The sequence below is a fragment of the Macroventuria anomochaeta genome (assembly GCF_010093625.1).
Source record: "Macroventuria anomochaeta strain CBS 525.71 unplaced genomic scaffold BU25scaffold_19, whole genome shotgun sequence".
In the NCBI taxonomy this organism is placed as follows: Eukaryota; Fungi; Ascomycota; class Dothideomycetes; order Pleosporales; family Didymellaceae; genus Macroventuria; species Macroventuria anomochaeta.
Window position 1 is genome coordinate 550,246 of NW_022985380.1, and position 20,093 is coordinate 570,338.

Here is a 20,093-nt window from a genome sequence, read left to right on the forward strand (position 1 = left end):
TCTGCTTCGCTTTACTTCCTGCTCTGCTTCGCTTTACTTCCTGCTCTGCTTCGCTTTACTTCCTGCTCTGCTTCGCTTTACTTCCTGCTCTGCTTGGCCTTCTTGTGCTTCTTCTCGCTCTTCTCCTTGCCCTTCTCAGCCTCCTTGTACGCTTCCGCAACAGCCTCGCCAGCCTTCCTCTTCTTCTCGCCCGTCTTGACAGCCACGGTCAGGTTATCAGTGCGACCGCCCTTGGATGCTTTGGCGACCGAGCGCTCGGCTTCCGCCCAGTCGTCTGCTCCGGCACCGATTTCGTACCTGCGAAAACATGATTAGCATGCTGTCCCAAGCAAAAAGTGTGTCGAGGCGAACTTACTTGTGCAGCGGCAAAGCGTCAATAAGTGCTTTAGCACGCTCGCGCTCTTCCTGGTCAGCCAGGAACTCGTCTCCGCCTTCCTGCAGCTCCTCCTCGAGACTCTTCTCCAGCGGCTTGAAGCGCGGATCCGCGCCAGCATCGCCATCAACACCCTCATCCTCAACCTCCATAGCCTCCGGCATCTCCTCCCTGACAGCGCCCTCAAGGATTCCGCGGAATGCTGTCGCCACCTTACGAATGACCTTGACGAACATGGCCATCAGTTGTGAAGACGAGAGATTGAGCTCCCTCTCCACGTCGGAAAATTCTTTGCGCTGCAGACCAACAGCGAGGAGCAGCGCGACCTGCACACCGCTCATCTTGATCTGCGACTTGAGGCGCCCGGTGAAGTAGAGTGTGGCGATGGAGGGAAGCATGTCAAGGATGACGTGGTAGTCGAGCATGTTGTTTGCGTACGAGTCCAGTCTCTTCAGGTCAAAGGGGCTGAACAGGGCGTCCAGCTCTGCCTTTGTGATCGGTGTAGCTTGCAGCTCGGTGTCGAGGTTTGCGCCGTGCGATGCGGACTCCTCGATGGAGAGTGATGTTACGGAGGGGAAGGAGCGGAACTGGTAGGAGAGAAGGGAGAGGAAGCGTTTCTGGAAATCCTTTGCAAAGGCTGCCACCCACGAGCCGTCTGAGGATGTGGTTTCCAGCGAGCGCAGCATGATGCATGTGTGCTCGCCAGTGAGGTCGTTGGGTGTTTGCCGCAGGTAGACGGGGACGAAGGACTGGCGCTTCCAGAACTTGTGCAGCTGGCTCGTCAACCCGTAGCTTACGCCCACGTAGTCGAGCTTAGGGGCAGCAAGCTCAGGCAAGCGGGCGAAAAGAGGCGGCATTTCGGATGCCTCGCGGACCTTGATGGTGTCGGTTTGGAGAGTTGCGGATTCGAGGTCGGATTCTGTAACACGCTTCATCGTTTCGATTTCGCTGGGTGCGGACTCGGACAAAGAAGCGAGCTTGCCGTCGTAGAAATCTACGAGCAGGGAGAGCGCGCGCGAGCCGTAGCCCATATTCACGTAGTCTGGGTTTGTGGCTATCCTGACGACGCGCGCACCGGAGAGCGAAGCGAAGTTCTCGTCCTGGAATTGTTGTGAGACGATCCAGGGGATGAGATCACCGCCTGCTCTTTGACCGCGGGACAGGCTACTGAGGACGCTTTCTCTGCTGATCTGGCCTTCGAGTGCTACCTGAATGACACAGAGGGGCTCGGGGAGCTTGTTGTCCTCGGCGGGTGCGGTGAGAACGAAAAGTTGGTGGGCGGGCGCGTCTGACATGAGCTGGAGATCGTTGGGGGTGTTCTTGTAGTGACTAGCGACGTAGAGAGCCATCATCTTCTGCAGGAACTTCTCAGCAGCTGGATTGTACGAGAAGAGGGTATCGCGGTTGACGTGGAGCAGCTGGCACTCATTGGGATGTGGGCATCCTTGAGTGCCCAGCTTCGATCGTGGCAAAGTAGCGTCCAGGCAGAGGAGGTCGTTCATCCATCGTTCTACAGAATCGCCTTGGGCGTATCGGATGGGTTCCGAGAGTGTGATTTCGCGCAATGAGCGGCCAGCCATGGATGGTTCTGTCCCGTCCTTGCTCTCCTTCCCTGTAGCTCGGTCGACTACGGTCGATGAACCGTTGGTTTTCCGTCCTCTCGATTGCTCACGAAGCTGGTTGATGAGCTTGAGAGAGAGCGAACGACCTGTTCCTTCGTAACCGTTGATTGTCGAAGCCATAAACACCAGGTAAGGGCCCATCAGTTTGCGCACCAGCGGCAGAGGAATGGCTGCAGCTTCATCGATGACCAACAACTCGGCCTGGCCCAGCTGATTCGCGTCCTGTGGCTGAATGTACTGGATCGTTTGCCTGTGCTGTCGGTGCACGTTGACGCGGACAATCGCCTTGTTGAACTCTGCATGTGTCGACTGCAGGATGTTGTAGTCCTGATGTTCCATGTAGCCCAGCGCATCGAAGCCCTTGAAAACGAACTCGAACAGTGTCTTCAAGTTCTCGGGGCTTGGCGATGTGATGAAGATGTTGCTGTAACCGTGTGCAATCGCCGCCGCAATCGCCACACCCAGCGCTGCAGACTTTCCGCGACCACGCGCCGCCGTCAGAGTCACGGTGCTCTGTAGCGTCTTCTCTGCGATCGCGTCGACGAATGTGAGGAGGGCCTTTGCTTGATCCACCGTCTTCGCCAGCTTGACGAGGTCGCCCACAGGCGGTGTGTCTGCCAGCGATTCCTTGATCTCTTCCAACTCCTTCGCCTTTGGTGTCTTGCCTTCGAGCTCTGGGTCCGGTGGCGCTAACTGCCTAACGTGCTTCCCGCCGGAGATGGGCAGCACGTTCAGCTCGTCGTCCACCACCAAGCAGCTGTCGCATTTCCCGAGGGAGAGGAGGAATCGTTCGTTGAATCGGGCGACGACGTCGCTGTGCGCTTCGGTCCGGTACCGCGAGTGGATGTCCATGGACATTGTGTAGAGCTGCTTCAAGCTGTTCATGCCCTTTAACAGCAGAATCACCAATCCTCCACCTTCGACCGTCTCGATTGTGCGCGCAAGCAGGTTCGGCGTAAGCGCTTCGAAGTCCTGCAGGATACACATGCCGTATGTGTTACCCAGAATCTTCTCCGTCTCCTTGTAGTAGACATATCGGATATTCTGTGTCGAGACGAATAGCTCGAACGGGTCTTCGGTGTCGATGTCGCGGATGCCGCGCTTGATCTCGCTCTTGATCTTCTTCTCGCGTTTCTTGCGGTGACTCGAGAACCCGAGCAGCTTGTTCTTGTATGCCCAGAGTACCGACTTGTTCAGCTTGACGTCGACGTTGAGCAGGATGTGGTACAGATTTACGATGACATCTTTCTGGCGATCGCCGACGACTACGAAGAAGCTTCGTTTCTTCTCCTGCGCATTGTGAGCATGGACAGGTCGCGGTGGTAGCTTTGTGAGCACATACCTGAGCACCATTCCGGATCAGTGCCGGGATGCGGGAGTCACTAGACAATCATGAGCATGATTCGAGCGTGCAGAATGTGCATCTTCACATACATAGCTTTCTTCGGCATCTTGACAGCTCCGCAGGCTTCCCGCCTCTTCCCTACGTTGTCGTTTGTTCAGGGGTTGCACGCCTCTAGAAGATCCAAGATCGATCGCGGAGGTGATCTGATGCTGTCTTGGTCTTTTCAGCTGTTCAAACCTCCGGATGCGTGGGCTATGCGCGTGGTGGCTGCGAGAGTTGCGGGCCGTGCAGCCATAAATTTCGAAGTCCAAATCGGCAGAATTTGACGCTAGATGGCAGCCCATGTCACCGCCCCAGAGTTACCCGATTCGGTACTCTGCAAATCTGTTGATCGCTGTCAGGATACATCTGATGACCTTGCGAATATCCACGGATGTATCCGAAAAGATGCCAACCCGCGGATCGCGCTGCCATTCTGAGACAGTCTCTTGACGCACATATACCCAGTGCATCCTTAGAACAGACGTTTTTGATGCTCAGATACGCCAATACAGCTCGTCTGGAGCAACGGTGGCTTCACGGGTTGCATTGCTATGTGCGACGCTCCAGGGGATAGTGGTAGTATTACGCGACGCATCTGTGACAAGGCTATAGTATAGGTGCGCTAACCAAGAGACACAAGGGTATAACGTGTGTGCTCAGGGAACGCTACAGCTCAAACGCATACGACCGCAAGCAGCGGCCTACTCACATCTGCTCAGCACGCACAGCCAACTCTTTCTCAGCCTCCAACGCTTCGTACCCCTTCCCATCGCCACCCCCAATCTGCTCTGAGCCCTTCACCTGTTCAGCACCCTTCTCACTCCACTCTCCGGCTGTGGCGTCGACCTCTCTTGTCGCATCCTCTCTTAGCTTGTCACTGCGTTGGTAGAAGTCGTCAATGTCCTCACAGCCCCTCGGTGTGCGACACACCTTCCTAGCCTCTTCAGGTGCCGTCTTCCACAGCACCTCTCTGACCTCTTTTCCAACCTTCTCGATGGCATCCATAGCCCAGAGAACATCCAGATGCTCATAACCTTCGATGACTTTGGAGTGGACTACATCAACGTACGGTTCGCGATTGCGCTCGAAGCGGCGTAGGAGACGGCGGCCGTCGACAAGATCATCTGCACCACAGACCCAGAGAGCGAATGGTGGTGTGTGCGGGCCGTACCAAGCAAACCGAGCGCGACTGCTGTCTCGTCTGCGTGAGCTGCATTCCTTCTCGTCAAGGACGCTGTCGCCGGGTTGGGCGTCGTCTGATTCTTCGTCGTCGGAACCGTCTCTCGAACGAGATCTGGATCTGTCCTCTTCTTCGTCCTCCTTCTCTTCGATCGTCTTCTCTTCTTTTGTGGACAATATGCACTTGTGTTTTGCAAAGCACTCGCGTCCGAGCCACCACCTCATGCTCTCCGCGCTAACGTAGACGGGCGAGAACTGGAAAAGGCGGTCTCGGAGGTCTTGATCCCATCGCTCATCTGTCCAGTTGAAGAGGAAGGAGAACACGCGGTAACCCATGGTGCCGTACATCTTGCCCGGAAGTAGAGAGTGCATGGTCATCATGAAGGGGATGAAGGCGTGTATCCCGAACACGACTCGGAACATGGCGGGAGAGATTACTTGCATGAATTTGAAGTAGGCTTTCTGGATCAGGGGACCTGCGTACGCCGCTGGTGCAAGTGCGCAGAACACAGAGATCTTGTCGCCGATCTCAGGGCGTTGCTCCTTGGCCATAGCAACGAGACTTTGCGTAGTGCCCTGACTGTGGGCAATGAGACCAAGTTTCTCAAAGCCGGTCTCGGAGAGTACTCGTGAAATGAGTGCCGGCAGATCCATGACGCCCATTTGTCGGATGTTCCAAGCCCACATTCTCGGGTCGCTGTAGTCCAGCATCTTGTGGCGAGGATTGAAGCCGCAGCGATTGTTTCCTAACCAGACATCGTAACCACTTTTGGCAAGAAAGAAGGCGAGACTGTCATCGTCGTTTGTACAATAGGCGCCGGCTGATTGCAGAAGTCCGTGGATCAAAAGGATAGGATACTTCTTCTGGCCTGATGGGTATTGCGAGCCTGGTACCCCATTACAAGACGTTGTCCTTCTGAAGACGTCAGGTGCGTGCGGTACTCTTTCAGACTCGTCGGTGCGGTTGTAGTCTCGCGGATTGTATAGGTGCCAAAGATCGATGATAAAGCCATCCTCGGTTTGTACTTCAAAGATCTCGCAGTCGAGCCCTACGCGGCGTGCGTAGTAACGAACATCGCACTTGAGCTCATCTGGGCCACCTTCCAAGGGTACGAACTCATCCCCCTCTTTACCCTCTTCATTGTCATCTACGAGCTTCTGCGATTCTACGGTATGCTGCTGCTTTTTCCATGCTACCTCGGCTGCTCTCCTTGCTTTCTTGCGCCTCTCCTCCTCTTCGAAGAACGGTCGACGCTTGTCTGGGTTTTGCCTTTTAAGTCGGGTCCAGATGTGCTCCGCGACAATGGGTATAGAAGTGAATGCTGCCCCCAGTATGATGACGAGCAGGAAACAAAAGGATAAGATCGCAGATGAAATCCGCAGTAGAATGCAATGGACCTTTCTCAGTGTGCTCGGTGGACCATATACAGGCACTGGTGGGAACATTGGATTTGTCCTTGAAGGGGCTTTGCTTTCGCCTAGAGGGGCATCGGTTCCCTTCTTCTGGTTTTCTTCATTCTTCCTCTTTGGCCGCACTCCGTGGAGGGTCCCGTCTTTCGATTCCCGTAACTCGCCTGACACAGGTTCACTTTCCAATGGATCGCGATCCTCGAGGACGTCTTTAAGCTTGTTGAGCTTCGTAGCTTCCTCGATAGGTACTGCGGGTAAGCGGCCGCCATCCGCTGTCAAAATCACGGGATCTTGCGCGGTAACGAAACGCGCCTCAACAGCTTGGGTTGAGCCGGTTGTATCGTTCTCCTGGTCTGGCGCATACTGTCCAAGGCGTTCGGCTTGTTTTGCAAACTCGACGGCTGCTTGTGCTTTGGTTTTTGTCTTGTCGGTTGCTTCATGAAGCTTGTGCCTGACGGTTGTTGTTGTCGCCATATCGTATCGAGATGTCAGAATTAATGTGACGACGATCTGTGGAGAAACGTCTGCTGGTGGAGCAGTCGCGGGGCAGACGATGTGGACAAAAGATGGGCACCCTGTAGGTTAACATCAATTGGACTTCTGCACGAGGATGCAGGTATAAACAAAGAAAAGAATCAGACATCATGGATGGATATCCGAATCGCAGGGTTGGCGCGTGTGGCTGATGGCCTTGGAGATCAGGGCACCTATCTTGATTGCGAAATGCCGCGAATTTGACAATGACATCAGGGATTTTGAAAAGTCCGCGGACTTTGTCGTGCATGGCAACGAATTAACATCAAATACTACCGCATATGTGCATCTCAACGACAGTCCCAAGCATCGGTAAACGGGTGCGTGATGCAGGGATGGTGCGTTTTTGTAAGTGGCTTGCACATCTGCACAAGGAATGCACTTGATTTGCATGTGATCCCAGTGACTTCTCCAACTCGTGCATCTCCTGCCCAAAATGTGAGAAGCATCCTGAAGCCTGTTTGAATGCAATAGTCATGTTTTGTGTTCGTCAGCCCATGCACTATTGAGAAGAAGGCAATCTCTTGAGGGTCAACAGACATCCAAAGCTTCCCACCAGAGAAAGTCGGTCGTATTCCATAGTCATTCATAGTCAACCCCATTGTCAAGTCGCTAAATTCAAACAGTCGGAGACGCATCTCTGGTCCTTGAATTAATCCATGTTTTCCCGCCATATGTCCAGATCGCCAGTACATGCGCATCTAAATATACCTTTGGAACAATGGAGGAGTACCAAATCCGAAATGTGGGCGCTAGACCTGATACCCGTGCGAGACATCGAAAGACCTGCTGTTGCTTGCAGCCTCGAGATGATAGTCGGTTCTGGGACGGCAAAAGGGAACTTCAAATGCATGTATGTTGCAACAGTCGCTCACAGCGAGTGGATATACTGTTCAAAATTGACCGTGGCGCCAGCCCAATGCATAGATATCTTGACACACCAATATACAATCCTCCTCCGGCCTCTCAACTGCGCGTTTACTTCCTTGCGGCGACAGCTTGCTGGACAGCTGCCGCTGTCCCGGCAGGTTGCTGCGATCGTACGATGGGCTCGTCGGGTACAATAACATCTTCGAACTCGTCCTGGGAGATGGCGTTGATGGTGTATGTGTCTGCCAACTGTAAGCCGATATCGTGCGCAAGACTGTCGCAGACGTACAGATTCCAACGACGAGAGAGCAGATTGCGAACCCGGTGATGGTGTTCTTCAAAAGGTACGGCGCACGAGCACGCAGCAACGCCGGCGAGGCGCGCATGCGGGCATCGTAGTAAGTCGACTGGAATGGTTTGCTGCACATGTCAGCGCTGTCCTGCGCTTCAGAATTGTCCCTACTCACTATCCCATGGTGGCGTGGTGAGCCTCTGCGATCTTGCGGGGAAAGTTGATGATTCGCCGCGGTGGTGAGAGGCTCCTTCCGCATCGTTTGCTTGGCGTCGCCGTTCACCCTGCAGCGTCGATCTGCAGCTATCCATCATCAACTCCCCCAAACCAAACCAGTAGACAACACCACCGACACACGCGCCCATTCGCTTCACCCCGCTCCTTCTACTTTTTGATCACTAGCTTTGCAGGGAATGAGAGGACTGGATACAGCAGGCTCTGGGCTTTGTCGCGCAATAGTTTGACTGCGTCGCGCGCGTGAACAAGCGTCACCATTGTGCACAACCTCACTACAGGAAACGAAGCCTGTTTCTCGTGCACTGCGTCTTCACCACCACCATGAGTCCAATTCAGCAGCTGCAATCAGCCCGGGCGCTCGCGTTAGGCGACGGTAGATATTATCCTACCATTATACCAGGCGTGCTGCCCATCATAAGCTTCAGTGCAGACCAGAGCCTCGAGGTGCAACGATGGGGTGCTGATTTCCTGGCTGAAGCTTTTGCATCACCAGCGTGGCCATCAGACGTGAAGGAGAACAGTGCGCCATCAGTCCTGGCTACGCTGAAAGATTACCTGGAGAATGTTGACGACAAGAGCGTCGTCAAGAGCTCCGTACAAGCGGCTGCCAGTGTGTACCCGCTTGTCTACAGACATACGTGAGTGGAACCCTTCGAACCTCAGATAGCCTTACCCTTCATCATGAGTGCAATGCGCGTTGTACGCTCACCCTCGAATGCCCGTACACGCTTGATTGCGCTTCTGTCGAATCCTGTCTTATACTTGCGTGCACCAGTGTCAACAACGCCAACAATGCCCAAAACTGGCAGCTCATGTCAGCTATCAAATCGAATATTTTGCGACGAATGGACTCGGCCCCGCCGGGCGTGCGCGTGTGCTGCGTCAAGTTCCTCCAGCAGGTCGTTTTAGTACAGACACCAGGCGTGGTCGACCCAAGGGTGAACAGCCTCAGCCCTCAGCAACGTATGACGCATGCTCACAGCTCGCAGCGACCTGACTACAGCGATATCTCGCTCGCCCTCGTACCCCGCGATCACCCCCTCATACCATACGTGAGCCTCGAGGCAGAAGGGCATGGACTGCTCGACCGATTGTTGGACATAATACATGGAGATCACAGGTCAGAGAGACAAATCCAGGATCAAAGCATAGCTCTGACGTAGAATAGTGATGGTCTGCTCGTCACAGCGACGCTGAACACACTGGGCGTGCTGATGCACCGAAGACCAATTGCCGCCAACAAGATACTGACCAGCATCTTCAATTTCAACCCCTTGAAGCTTGCCAATTCACCCCTGACGCCCAAGAACAAAGTCATCATGAAGTCGATCGAGCGCACAACGAGATCGCTGCTAATGAACATCATGAAGAGGTACGCTCCCGATTTCATCGAATGCTTGTAGACCCGACATTCACACTATACAGGGACCCCCAGAATCCCATCAACGGGCGGATACAGCAGTTCCTCGAACGTATGCACCGTATGCGTGTCGAGATGGTTGACGAGGTCAATCGCAAGCGACCAGCTCCCAGCGAACCGACTGACGGTCTTGATCAAGCTAAGAGGCAGCGAGTAGCTGCAGGTGCTCCTTCTGCCGTGACTCAAGATAACATGCCTGTTGCACCACCATTGCCTCCAGGTCCCGTCAGCTGGCGTCAACTGTTCACACTGAACCCCGAAGGCAGTACGGTGAACTTCGATGTGCAAGCCTTCCGAGACCCAGAACAGCTGGTGAGGATACTTGTACCCGTACTGCAGTCAGTGGACCAAGTTAAGCTGGGCCATGCTATGAACGTACGTTGCCTTGCATCCCCCCCCCCCAATGCTGAATGCCGCTGCTGCTTTGAGAGTCTTTCAATATCTACGGCGTGAATTCTCACGTTGTCACATGAATCTGCGAATGGCCTGCCAGTGCGACAGCGGTCATTTATACGCACACCAAATTTCAAGATGTTGGCTAACGTAAACGCAGATCGTCCGCTCTCGGTACTTGAGTCTCAGTCAAGCTACTCGTGCTGCTCAACCCGCAGCTCCTGCAGCAGAAGACGAAGAAGAGTACGAACCTGACTTCGAGCCTGAAGATGCAGAGCAAATCAACAACAAGCTCGACGGTCTCTCACCCACCAATCAAGCATTTCAACCAGGACCATCTACATCGCTAGCGCCGTACAAGCTTCCCGAGGCACCTCCGTTGTCAAAACAAGAAGTCCAGAAGTACGGTGACATGACAGTATACCGAGCGTTCGGCATGCTCAGCAGCGTTGATGACACACAGAAGAGCAAGGTTGCCAAGGGTGGATTTAATAGACTAGCAGCAAGTGATTATGGCCGCGACGCGTGGGTAACGATACTCTCACGGTTAGCCACACGAGCCAGCGCTGGCCTCGAAGACCTCCAAGAAGGCATCAAAGACGAGCACGCCGTTAGTAACTCGAAAGGAGGCTTCAGCATCAGCGACACCGTACGAGACGGCATGTACAACTACATCATCTCTGACTGGAAGAAACGCATCGATGTCGCTACTCTTTGGCTGAACGAAGAATGGTACAACGATACCATACTCGCTCAATCGAAGGATGTTCCCACCAACGGCACCGTTAGTGGCGACACTTTCACGTCTGTGCTCAATACACTAAACGGCAATTACCAACGCTGCGCACTCCGCCTGATTGACGGTATCCTGCCGTACGTCGAGCACACAGATAAGATTATATTGCGCTTCCTCTCCGAGGTACCTGCTCTAAATTACGAAATCTTGATCCGCTTGAAGAAGATGGCTGAAGATCCGGAGCGTATCGATCTGGCATGTAGTGCATTGCACTACCTCTACATATTCAGGCCGCCGGTCCGGGATATCGTTGTCAACGTGCTCACCGAGATCTACCAGACGAACGATCGCGCAAGACCAAGCGCGAAGAAGCTGCTGGCCAGGTGGAAGCCAGAAGTTCTGGGTGAAGAGGCTGCGCCGCCGGTCAAGGCGGAGGGTGAGCAGATCGCAAAGGAAAGTGCGAATGTGGTGTTGGAGGTTAAGGCCGCCTCATAGAACTGGGGAAATCATGATGATCTGAACACAAGAGCAATGGCGGAGAGATGAAGAAGACTGCTTTTCAACATACGTATATTCAAAAGGTTTGCTTCGGCACATGGAGCGATGTATCACGGTATGGCGTGGCGGATGCATGGGCGGATGCATGGGCGGCGAGCGGTGCATTCATTTATCCTTTCCTATCTGATGTTCGTGGTATACGAGCCTGTTTGCAGCCGCCAGCGAAGCGTCACTCTCCTCTTCATTTTGCAGCATGCCATTCGCCGCGAGAGAACCGACTTTGAAACCTTCGTCAAGCGCAGAAGAGGTCACGATCTCGATTCTAGGCACCTCGAAAGTTCCTCGCGGAACCTTCATGCCGGCGGAGCTCTGCTTGAAACCTATGGTGTTCAAGACGAAGGAAAGCATGAACACAAATGGTACCACGGCGAATACCTGTCACAAGGTAGGGTAGAGATACCCGAAGGTGCAATGACGCTAACCACATTGAAAGATCTGGAAGTCCATGACCTTTACCGATTCTATCCTGATTTTGATGTCGAAACGGAAAAGCTGAAACTCTGCATTCGCGTCCTTGGACCCCGTCAAAAGTTCAATCGTGAAAATTCCGGGATACCGCGTTGAAGTCCCCAGCACAGAAGAAGTGGAACTCGCTGCCTCCCTCGCCAAAGGATGTTGTATCAATCTCAGGTTTCGCCCTGTGCTTTTCGCAAGCCTGCTCTCACTCAACCCTCGACGTCTCATGGAGCGCAGGATTCTGGACAAGTTCGACAAGATTCGTTGGGGTAAGAGCCGTCCCATGTACAGCCAATATGACAGTACTGACCATGACAAGTATGGGGCTCAATATCGAACAATATGTTGAGTCTTCTGAAACGGCATCGCCTGAAGTGCCTGAGAACAAGCAATTCGTCGCGAGAATGCATGATCTACAGTGCCGTCAGCAAATGCTTGATAGTATCTACATGCGTGCTATCGAGAAGAAAAAGAAGTCAGACACTGATGTCACACAAGCATTGGAGCGGATGCAGAGTGAGTCTTGACGATGAAATGCAAACAGTCTGATCCAAACTGACTTGACAGTTTCACCACCCCAACCAGACCAAGGCCAAGCAAGCACGAATCTCACTTTAGACTTGAAGGTTGTGAGCAAGGACTACGACTTGGGCCCAAAGGTCACTAAAACTCTACCTCGAAAGATCAATGTCGTTCAGACAAGAGCGATACATCAAATATACGTCAGTGCGTCAGAATGCGATGTTGAGAAAGACAGAGCATTCCAACAGGTCACCCAGTATGCCGAGAACAGTGGACCATGGTAGGTCTTTCCAAGCACTACTCTCTGTTAGCACACTGATGCATGGTAGCCCCGCGTGCAATTGAACAGTTAGTCCAGCCTGCCTGCGCGAAGGCTGCTTCAGTTGGTGTAACAAGCACAACAGGGTGGTGGTCCGAAAGAACCGGTGTTCTGGATATGACTGAAAAGTAACGAGTATCGAAGGGAGGTGTTGTTACGTATCGAGTGTGAGCTTGCTTCGAGGCGGGTCGTACGTCTGAAGATACTATCAAACTGTGCTTTGTCGAATACAATGTCCCTTTATCATGCAGCAATTGAGGATAGTTTGCCGTCATTCCATATGCATCATTCATACAAACCCAGCAGGTCTTTAGTTCACTGGTATTCTTCCTCCTTCATTTGCCCTGCTTCTGCGCCTCAATCTCAGCCACTCGAGCCTCGGCAGTCTCCTTAGTATAGCTCCGTCCATCCATCTCCTTGTAGTTCAAATTGTCTAACTCCACGTCCTCGAAGAGTCTGATGTTAACGATGCTCGTGTTGTCGAAGAAGCCGGGCCGGATGCTGCGCGCCATGCATGAGCTGCCGCAGGTGGGACAGAAGTAGTGCGCGACGGAGTGGGTGGCGAAGGTGTAACTCTATCACGCATTAACAACATCCTTTAATTTCACAAAGAGTGAAAGGAGAGGATTGAGATGGCTTGAACGCGGGAGAACAAGAGGGATCGGTAAGGGGCAGAGGTGTCGTACCTTGAAGTCCTCGAATTGGCCGGAAGTGAATGTGATTTGATCGTTTGGTACGTAGAGGAAAAGGTAGCCATTTCGCAGGCAGATGCTGCAGTTACAGCGTACGACTTCGGTAGTTGCGTCGTGAAGGGAAGCAGTTGTTACGTTGTACGCGAATGCGCCGCAGTGGCAGGACGCTTTGTAGGCTTGGGTTGGCGCCTTGGTGTCGGACATGTTGATTTGTGATGCTCAAGGAGAGAATGTGGACTTAGAGAAGATTGTAAGCCTGGATTCCGAAAGCAACGAAGTACATCGATTGAGTGTCACTTATGTTGCTGCCTGAGATTCAATTAATATACGCCCACTTCATGTTTTCTTACTCGCATGGTTTTCCGCTTTGAGGTGTCGAAGTTCCAGATTCTTCTCGCGTGGAACTCCACATATGCGGGCCGAAGGCCACCTACCGTAACCAACCAGAACGCGCTGGGCTTACGCGTGGTGTACGCGAAGTCATCTGAGGAGGCAGCTCTCTATTCTCTAAATGGCTGTCTTGATGCCTGAGTCACAAATGCATACGAACCGCCAGAAATTGCTGTATTGGGAATCAGTGCAGCCGGGAACTGGTATCTGATGCCAACTTGCGCTCCCATTGTTGTTAGGCAGGATGATTGTTGACGATTAGGGTGACCTGTAAGAATCGCCGCGTTAGACCTCGAGGTGTACAATCTCTACTTGGTCCACTTCAGACCCAACTTGTGCATCTCAACGGCAAGCTGGAGAATGTAGTCGATACTCTCGCACTGCGTCTTCGCCTTGTGAACATTGTCACCCCAAACATATCTGCCCATGTTAGCACACCTCTCCCAATCTCACCACAGCCCAGGAGTACTTACATCCCATGTCTCCTAACCAGAATCGCATACGAATCCGGATACTTCTCCATCGCTTCCTCCAGACTCTCCCTCAAATCCTCCTCATGCGCCGTGTTCTCAATAATCGGTATTCTCAACTTATCGTAGTACCCAAGATTGCCTTGCTTGCCGCGCCCTTTCGGTATTCCCTTGATCTGCTCAATCTCCTCGATTTCGAAGCAAGCATCTTTGCCGAAGTCGCGGTCGACGAGCAGCGTGACGAGGACGGCCCACTGCGAGTGTGTGTGGATGCAGCAGCCAGCGCCACGCTCGAAGGCGGCCATGAAGAGGGGTGTGCAGGCCGAGGGCTTGAGGACCTGGGTAGGAAGTTAGTTTGTAAAACCAGGCGAATCAAAAGTGCAGTGGGCATTTAGGTAGATGTACCTGTGGTCTTCGAAGGTATTCTTTGCTGTTGAAGTCCATGACGAACATATCGGTTGGCTTCATGAGCTCTTTCTGCACACCACTGGGTGCGATGTAGATCTTGTCTTCATGACGAATGCTTGTACCCCCTCCCGTACCTGTGACCTGGTAGTTTCTTCATGTTAGCAGTCACATCAAGCTCACTGCATCAACTCTCTCCCCAGATTGGTACACCATACCCATCCCAAGGTGTAGAAGTGCGCGCAAAGCGTGCAGATGTGGTTTGCTGGGTGATGTGGATCGTCAGAGTGAATGAGCGCTTCCGCATCTTGCGAATTGGATGCCATCCTGGATTTGTTGTGATTAAAGTGTGCTTTGAGAGATTCAAAACTCTTTGGAGCAGGATGACGCGATGCCGCTTCCTCGACCCCCACGTGGTCCCTGCCCCGCCGCGGGGTGATGCTCCTAGTCAGGCACTCGATCATAATCACATGTGAAAAGCTGAAGTGAACAAGAATTCGCTCGATTTATGGCTATACATCAACCCTATGGGGCTCGTAAGAGGGTTTGGGTATCATGAGACTCCTCCATCCGCACAGTTACCGCCTGTCTATCATCGTCGTTGTAGCTTTCTTCGAAGCGTGGGGTATCATCGTGTATCTCCTGCGCCACCTGCGATCGTGTCGCCATGGAGGACGGTGGTATCCTGCGCCAGAGGAGATGATTCGTGCTTCTTGTCCTTGTCAAGATGAAGCGCGTGCTTGATCTTGTCACCAAGACCCTGGCGATCAGGCGACTTGGTGTGTCCTCCATGCTTCTCCTTGTAGACGTTGCCAGCACCGCCGCGCTATATAACAGTCAGTCTGAACCCGGATGTAGGTAGAGCCTTCAGCACGTACGCCTGTGTGGAACTCCTCCTGAGGTTCACGGGTCGCGAGCTCAGGGACGACGTCAGTAGAACGACGAGAACTATCGACGACCTGCGGTCCAAGGCGAGGCGATTTGCCTATGTTGCCAGCACCTCCACGGCCAGTGGAGAACTCGTTGGCTGTAGACTCGCCCTGCGGTCCTTCGCGCGTGATAGCTCCATCCGCGTAAACGGTGTCATCCCGACCGATGTTACCGGCGCCTAATGCTAATCAGTGTTATGCTCAAAGCAAAGGTTGCCATGTCGGATGCGATTGTACCTCCACGGCCTGTAGAATGAATTGGTGTGGTAGACATGTTGGCTTGCTATTAGGTCTGTTGCAAAAGAAGGAAGCGTACTTTGTCACGATATTAGACAATGTGGTGTATCTGGGACCTAGCGAACAGCGGACTGGATGTGACCGCTAAGTCTTATATTTGCTCTTTCGTTGCGCCGTTACATTCCAACAAATGACGCAACCACATCTGGCGCAGCTCCAGGGCAGTACCAGCCATTCAACGCGGGATGAGAGGGGCTTCCAAGTCGAGAGATGCCGCCATGTTCGTTAGTCTGAGCAGTTGAACCAAATGAGCAGTCAGGCCAAGGTAAAAGCGAGCATGTGGGAAAGATATCTGGACAGTTCCCTGATTGCGCCGGTACAGTTGTGTGATGGCGTGAGGTGATGCTTTCGCCTGTGAGATAAGGAGGGTTCGGATGATAGGCTAAGATTGTGACTAAGCTGCGTGTATCCTGGAGCATCCCACTGTTTCGACAAGGCAGACCACTTGCGAAGATAGTAACCGGAGGTGCGGAGCGGTTGATCTACAGGTGATGTCAAGGATCGTTACCAGGCTTTGGCGAAGCACGAGGTGATCTGACAGTTGCCACCCCTAAGGCAGGGACAAGTCAATGGCTCGCATAAGGCTGGCACCCGCGAGCCTCAATACGCAGACGTTCCATTCTCAACTTTCGGTAGCACGTCCCAGACAGAAGCGCAGACGAAAAGCAGAAGGTTGTTCGAGCAGCTGCTGGTGAGCCGTACTGTGGAGGCAATCGACTACGTCATTATACAGCTCTGATGTGAAAGCACCAAATCGAGAGCAAAACAAATCGCGGGTATCGAACAAACCTACAATGAGAGTAACCATAATAACGACCTTAGGAGATCCTTAAACCTTCCTCATCGCTCGGTCTTCCGGCACGACCCTCCTTCGCACCTCTATCTTGCACCTTGCTTTGATCTGCATGCTTCGCCGGATCGAAGACGTATATTGGAAACTCAAAGAAGATGGTCCTCTTCAAAAGGACCGGCATCTTTTCGTATAGCTGCGGTGGGTACGGAATCAGGATACTCGTCCTGTTCAACCACCGCGCGTATTCCGGCCAGTTGTTTCCCTTCTCATACCTTTCCTTTGCCCCTGGCCGCTCCTGTAGAGTCAAGCCTGACACAAACATGAGCAGCAAGGTCAAGAAGAAGGGACCTAGAATCGAGGCGTATAGAGCAGAGTAGGCACCACCTGAAACGTAATTGTATGCAGCAGGCGATACAGCAATCGTGAACATGACAAACTGGATGATCATCTCTCCAAAGCAGTTTGGATGTCTCGTCAAGGCAAACAGGCCAGTGTCACAGACCGCGCCGTCTTGTTGGTGAGCGCTCCGGAATCGGTACTTCTAGATATCGGACACACTCTCCATAAGAAAGCCAATGGAGTAAAGAATGATACCGGCAATGTCTCTTCCAGTGCCGAAGGCAGGATGAGGGAATTGCGTGATGTTTGGCGCATTGAGAATCGTGACTGGCAAAGAACAGGTCCGCACCCAGAACATTTGCCTAGAATCTGTTAGTCTGATCCAGAACGCCAAACGTCAGCCTGGAGGCATTCAAAACTCACAATACCCAGAGATCCAAGAAGGACCAGAATTTGACTCTCTTGTCGTCAAAGCGATCGTCTTTTCCTGTCTTCGGGACTCTGAACAGCAAGAATCCGCTCAGACGTGCTCCCCATACCATCATGAAGACCGAGACAGCAGTGTTGCATGCATCGCCTCTGTTCTCGCTAAGGCTAAGAGTGAGAATAGAGAGTACGACGAAGTTGGTGCCGCCGGCGAAGTCGGTAAGTTTGTCAAACTTCAAAGAAAATGCGATCGCAAAGAAGAAGAGCTGATAGACAACCGTGATGAGGAAAGTGATCGCGAGGTAGTAGTTGTCTAGCACATGAATAGCCATGTTGCTGATGTGTCGACAAGGATTGGCAAATTTCTAGCTCGCTGTGATGTAGAGGTGCTTTCAACATGAACATTTCAGGAAGCAGAGGCATTGTAGCCGTTCAGTCGCTGCCGCTGCACCCCGAAGCTAACGGTTGCGTTGTCAAGTCAGCCCGACTCCGCTTGCTGTGCGTAGACCATTCTGAGATGAATTTGCGACTTAGTTAAGGAAGTCGGTAACGACATTGAGGTGTTCGAATCGCCAAGCAGGCACGATCGACCTTCGGCCCGTTCTTTGGCGCTCTCCCTCCATCAGCCAAACAACAACGGCGGTGCATCACGAACATCACTGGGCCACAAACAGCCTTAGAGGCATTTGCCATGGCGAATTCGGCAGCGGCATGTATGCGTGGAGATACAGTTCTGATCTGCCCGAGCGCAGCGACAATGAGGTGAAGACATCCAGGTGATCGTGAAACGCAACCAGTGTTAGGCGCGTCGCCTCGTGCAAGTCGCGTCTCAGACCTCACCACCATCGCCGCTGGCCAGACCATCATGAAGCTCAAAATCCTTCAGAACGGCCTTTTCGAGGCCTGTCAGTCTGAATCGCACGCGTTCTGTCCTGTGGCAAACCCTCTTGGCCACGTCCTCCTGGCAATGCGATCCCATTTAACACGGTCCTTTCATCCTAGGACGCAGACTACACCCCTGAGACACGCGAGCAGCCGTACAAGTAGCCGCGTGGAATGACCTGCTCGAAACCCATCACATTCTTAGAAACAGAATGAGCGGGGCGTGCATCGGATTCCCCAAGTACCATTGTTTCCACCTCAGGTGTCGACCTTTTGAAGGTTTGGAATCGCCATACCGGAACCTCACGTTCGGTTTGATCCGAGATACCTGTCTTCTTGCGCGTCCCGCCTTTTCCCCCCTCCACACTCCTCTTGACACTCTGCTGCGCAGGTCTTGAACGAGTCTGCATGTCTGTGACAGCCTTTACGACTCCATACCAGCTGTGCTGTTGATATATTAATCTTAATTTTCTACCTCTAGTCTTTCAGCCTTGTTTCTCGGAGCCTCTCATCATCAAATCATCATCATGAAGACATCCAAGTCCCCTCTGTGCTTGGCCTTCCTACTGATCAATGCTGTACGTGGTGTCCGACAGACCTCAACACAGGAACACTAACATGCTATAGGTTGTCGCGGAAGCTGGAGTTGATCTCCACAGTAGTAATGTCGGGCAAGAAGTCAGCGGAAGGAAGATTGAGAATCTCATCTCTGGGGTTGATAGGTCAACAAACAGTGTTGCGGAACTGGATATATCTGCCATCAACGACGTTCGACGTAGCGCCAACGCCAACACACTGGATAACGCCGACCTCGTTAACAAGATCGCTCAACTGGATATTGGTTCTCTCCTCAATGCCGGCGCACAGGGACAGGGCGCTAGCCAGGGTCAGAGTCAAGGACAGAGCCAACAGCAAGGTCAGGGTCAAGCGCAACCTCAGGGTCAAAGTCAGGGACTGAAGCCCGTGGGCCCCAGCGATATCAACACCAGCAACGTTGGCGCCGATCTTGCGAACCAGGTCGCTGCAGGGAACAGACCTACTGTCGGCACAGGAGACATCAATACAAGTAACGTCGGTGCAGATCTCGCAAACCAAGTCGCTGGATTTGGTACCACACCTGCCGCACAAGGCCAAGCTCCTGACCAAGCGCCAGGTGCCGGACAAGCACAGCCTGCTCCACAAGCCCAAGCCGCTAAAGCTCCTCGACCAGCTGCAGAGTCCCAGCCTGTAGCTGAGGCTCGCCCCTCGACTGGAGCACAAGCAGCTGCAGAAGCTCAACCAAGCCGACAAGGCCAGAGCCAGGGAACGAGGCCTGCAGGACCGAGCGACATCACCACCAGCAACATTGCTGGTGATCTTGCAAATCAGCTTGCTCCTGGATCGGGCGTCAATGGCCAGCGTCCAGCGAGCAACGATGTTGCAGGGGATCTTGCGAACCAGATCGCTGGAGGAGGTGTTGCTCCAATCGGACAGGGCCAATCGAGCCCTCAAGGCCAGGGCCAGGTAGCTGCTGCACAGAGTGGTGGTGCTGGCGCGGCAATCATCGAAGTCAAGTCGACTATCCTCCAGGAGGCTAACGGCCAGCAGATAGCGACAGCCGTTATTGAGCAGCAGAGACAAGGACAGCAACCCGCAGCAGCGCCAGCACCGACCGAAGCGCCCGCAATAACAACTCCTCAGGCTCTGGCTGCTCCTGCAGAAGCCAAACCTACTGAAGCACCAGCAGCAATGCCTGTCTCGGCCGAGCCTCAAAGCAAATCGACAGCTGTTGAGGCAGCGGCGAAACCCGAGACCCAGCCAACTCAACCTCCTGCGGAGGGCATGAGCGCGATGGTAGGTAAATGACTGCCAAATAGTTTACTTGTGCTAATATGAGACACAGACCTCCGCGCCAGCTGCTCCTGGCACAATCACTGAAGTTGCTGAAGGTGGTAAACCCACTGCATCGGCAGGAGAGGCTCTCAAACCAGCGGGAGAGGCATCTAAACCAGCTGAGGGATCATCCGCACCAAGTGGTGCCAACGCTGCTGCTGCTCCTGCTGCCTCGCCCGTGACAGTCGTCGCTGGAGGCTCACCCGCTCCTGGAGTCCAGGCCGCAGCTCAGTCATCATCATCCGCCGCTCCTCCTCCTGTTGATTCTGCCAAACTGACCGCAGATGCTC

General features: G+C 53.3%; 12 protein-coding genes across 12 annotated transcripts in view; 4 read left to right on the top strand and 8 right to left on the bottom strand.

The window, feature by feature from the left end:
* The window catches only part of BU25DRAFT_394395 (N-acetyltransferas-like protein), a 3,800-nt gene extending 207 nt beyond the window's left edge, over window positions 1-3,593 (bottom strand). Inside the window, exons 1-4 of the mRNA XM_033704737.1 lie at window positions 3,430-3,593; window positions 3,338-3,377; window positions 356-3,285; window positions 16-297 (exon numbers count right to left, since the gene is read on the bottom strand). Coding sequence (XP_033561145.1) covers window positions 78-297; window positions 356-3,285; window positions 3,338-3,377; window positions 3,430-3,446 — 3,207 coding nt within the window. The 5' untranslated portion in view covers window positions 3,447-3,593 and the 3' untranslated portion in view covers window positions 16-77. The remainder of the gene's footprint in view (window positions 1-15; window positions 298-355; window positions 3,286-3,337; window positions 3,378-3,429) is intronic.
* A 350-nt stretch (window positions 3,594-3,943) lies between these two features.
* Window positions 3,944-6,633, bottom strand: BU25DRAFT_411476 (alpha/beta-hydrolase). The gene has a single exon (XM_033706564.1). The coding sequence runs from the start codon at window positions 6,443-6,445 to the stop codon at window positions 4,088-4,090; it is 2,358 nt and encodes a 785-aa protein (XP_033561146.1). The 5' UTR covers window positions 6,446-6,633; the 3' UTR covers window positions 3,944-4,087.
* Window positions 6,634-7,483: 850 nt separating this feature from the next.
* Window positions 7,484-7,850, bottom strand: BU25DRAFT_459202 (uncharacterized protein; the record flags this gene model as incomplete). Its single annotated transcript, XM_033710260.1, has 3 exons — window positions 7,484-7,617; window positions 7,665-7,795; window positions 7,843-7,850. The coding sequence occupies 3 exons, from the start codon at window positions 7,848-7,850 to the stop codon at window positions 7,484-7,486; spliced, it is 273 nt and encodes a 90-aa protein (XP_033561147.1).
* A 375-nt stretch (window positions 7,851-8,225) lies between these two features.
* BU25DRAFT_431945 (uncharacterized protein) lies at window positions 8,226-10,948 on the top strand (the record flags this gene model as incomplete). Its single annotated transcript, XM_033708688.1, has 6 exons — window positions 8,226-8,542; window positions 8,680-8,842; window positions 8,894-9,024; window positions 9,073-9,276; window positions 9,330-9,699; window positions 9,878-10,948. The coding sequence occupies 6 exons, from the start codon at window positions 8,226-8,228 to the stop codon at window positions 10,946-10,948; spliced, it is 2,256 nt and encodes a 751-aa protein (XP_033561148.1).
* Window positions 10,949-11,032: 84 nt separating this feature from the next.
* BU25DRAFT_470100 (uncharacterized protein) lies at window positions 11,033-11,545 on the top strand (the record flags this gene model as incomplete). Its single annotated transcript, XM_033710785.1, has 1 exon — window positions 11,033-11,545. A coding segment is annotated over exon 1 (489 nt), but the record flags the coding sequence as incomplete, so codon positions are not given.
* On the top strand, window positions 11,492-12,437 carry BU25DRAFT_75854 (uncharacterized protein). The gene is made up of 4 exons (XM_033712087.1): window positions 11,492-11,736; window positions 11,787-11,983; window positions 12,035-12,269; window positions 12,319-12,437. The coding sequence occupies exons 1-4, from the start codon at window positions 11,624-11,626 to the stop codon at window positions 12,332-12,334; spliced, it is 561 nt and encodes a 186-aa protein (XP_033561150.1). The 5' UTR covers window positions 11,492-11,623; the 3' UTR covers window positions 12,335-12,437.
* Window positions 12,438-12,473: 36 nt separating this feature from the next.
* On the bottom strand, window positions 12,474-13,366 carry BU25DRAFT_491866 (uncharacterized protein). Its single transcript, XM_033711598.1, has 2 exons — window positions 12,995-13,366; window positions 12,474-12,883 (listed from the first exon to the last, which is right to left on the bottom strand). The coding sequence occupies exons 1-2, from the start codon at window positions 13,202-13,204 to the stop codon at window positions 12,644-12,646; spliced, it is 450 nt and encodes a 149-aa protein (XP_033561151.1). The 5' UTR covers window positions 13,205-13,366; the 3' UTR covers window positions 12,474-12,643.
* Window positions 13,367-13,525: 159 nt separating this feature from the next.
* BU25DRAFT_440530 (Methylthioribulose-1-phosphate dehydratase) lies at window positions 13,526-14,591 on the bottom strand (the record flags this gene model as incomplete). The annotated part of the gene is made up of 4 exons (XM_033709180.1): window positions 13,526-13,810; window positions 13,864-14,198; window positions 14,266-14,409; window positions 14,484-14,591. The coding sequence occupies 4 exons, from the start codon at window positions 14,589-14,591 to the stop codon at window positions 13,699-13,701; spliced, it is 699 nt and encodes a 232-aa protein (XP_033561152.1). The 3' UTR covers window positions 13,526-13,698.
* Window positions 14,592-14,893: 302 nt separating this feature from the next.
* On the bottom strand, window positions 14,894-15,468 carry BU25DRAFT_431947 (uncharacterized protein; the record flags this gene model as incomplete). Its single annotated transcript, XM_033708689.1, has 3 exons — window positions 14,894-15,091; window positions 15,144-15,373; window positions 15,432-15,468. The coding sequence occupies 3 exons, from the start codon at window positions 15,466-15,468 to the stop codon at window positions 14,894-14,896; spliced, it is 465 nt and encodes a 154-aa protein (XP_033561153.1).
* BU25DRAFT_75894 (uncharacterized protein) lies at window positions 15,293-16,011 on the bottom strand. Its single transcript, XM_033712088.1, has 2 exons — window positions 15,511-16,011; window positions 15,293-15,379 (listed from the first exon to the last, which is right to left on the bottom strand). The coding sequence occupies exon 1, from the start codon at window positions 15,908-15,910 to the stop codon at window positions 15,608-15,610; it is 303 nt and encodes a 100-aa protein (XP_033561154.1). The 5' UTR covers window positions 15,911-16,011; the 3' UTR covers window positions 15,293-15,379; window positions 15,511-15,607.
* Window positions 16,012-16,309: 298 nt separating this feature from the next.
* On the bottom strand, window positions 16,310-17,571 carry BU25DRAFT_440532 (DUF1295-domain-containing protein; the record flags this gene model as incomplete). Its single annotated transcript, XM_033709181.1, has 3 exons — window positions 17,047-17,571; window positions 16,839-16,985; window positions 16,310-16,808 (listed from the first exon to the last, which is right to left on the bottom strand). Exons 1-3 carry the CDS (start codon window positions 17,379-17,381, stop codon window positions 16,310-16,312), a joined length of 981 nt encoding a protein of 326 aa, XP_033561155.1. The 5' UTR covers window positions 17,382-17,571.
* Window positions 17,572-18,284: 713 nt separating this feature from the next.
* Window positions 18,285-19,904, top strand: BU25DRAFT_75954 (uncharacterized protein). Its single transcript, XM_033712089.1, has 2 exons — window positions 18,285-18,509; window positions 18,559-19,904. Exons 1-2 carry the CDS (start codon window positions 18,459-18,461, stop codon window positions 19,774-19,776), a joined length of 1,269 nt encoding a protein of 422 aa, XP_033561156.1. The 5' UTR covers window positions 18,285-18,458; the 3' UTR covers window positions 19,777-19,904.
* The last annotated feature ends 189 nt before the right edge of the window (window positions 19,905-20,093 follow it).

Excerpts from the sequence above, each read along its gene's own strand:
- BU25DRAFT_75954 (XM_033712089.1), top strand. The coding sequence starts at position 18,459 with ATGAAGACATCCAAGTCCCCTCTGTGCTTGGCCTTCCTACTGATCAAT. Across the intron at positions 18,510-18,558 it reads CCTTCCTACTGATCAATGCT|GTTGTCGCGGAAGCTGGAGT; the intron begins GTACGTGGTGTC and ends AACATGCTATAG.
- BU25DRAFT_411476 (XM_033706564.1), bottom strand. The coding sequence starts at position 6,445 with ATGGCGACAACAACAACCGTCAGGCACAAGCTTCATGAAGCAACCGAC.
- BU25DRAFT_75894 (XM_033712088.1), bottom strand. The coding sequence starts at position 15,910 with ATGCTCCAGGATACACGCAGCTTAGTCACAATCTTAGCCTATCATCCG.
- BU25DRAFT_75854 (XM_033712087.1), top strand. The coding sequence starts at position 11,624 with ATGTTGTATCAATCTCAGGTTTCGCCCTGTGCTTTTCGCAAGCCTGCT. Across the intron at positions 11,737-11,786 it reads GTTCGACAAGATTCGTTGGG|TATGGGGCTCAATATCGAAC; the intron begins GTAAGAGCCGTC and ends GACCATGACAAG. Across the intron at positions 11,984-12,034 it reads AGCATTGGAGCGGATGCAGA|TTTCACCACCCCAACCAGAC; the intron begins GTGAGTCTTGAC and ends CTGACTTGACAG.
- BU25DRAFT_491866 (XM_033711598.1), bottom strand. The coding sequence starts at position 13,204 with ATGTCCGACACCAAGGCGCCAACCCAAGCCTACAAAGCGTCCTGCCAC. Across the intron at positions 12,884-12,994 it reads GCCAATTCGAGGACTTCAAG|AGTTACACCTTCGCCACCCA; the intron begins GTACGACACCTC and ends AATGCGTGATAG.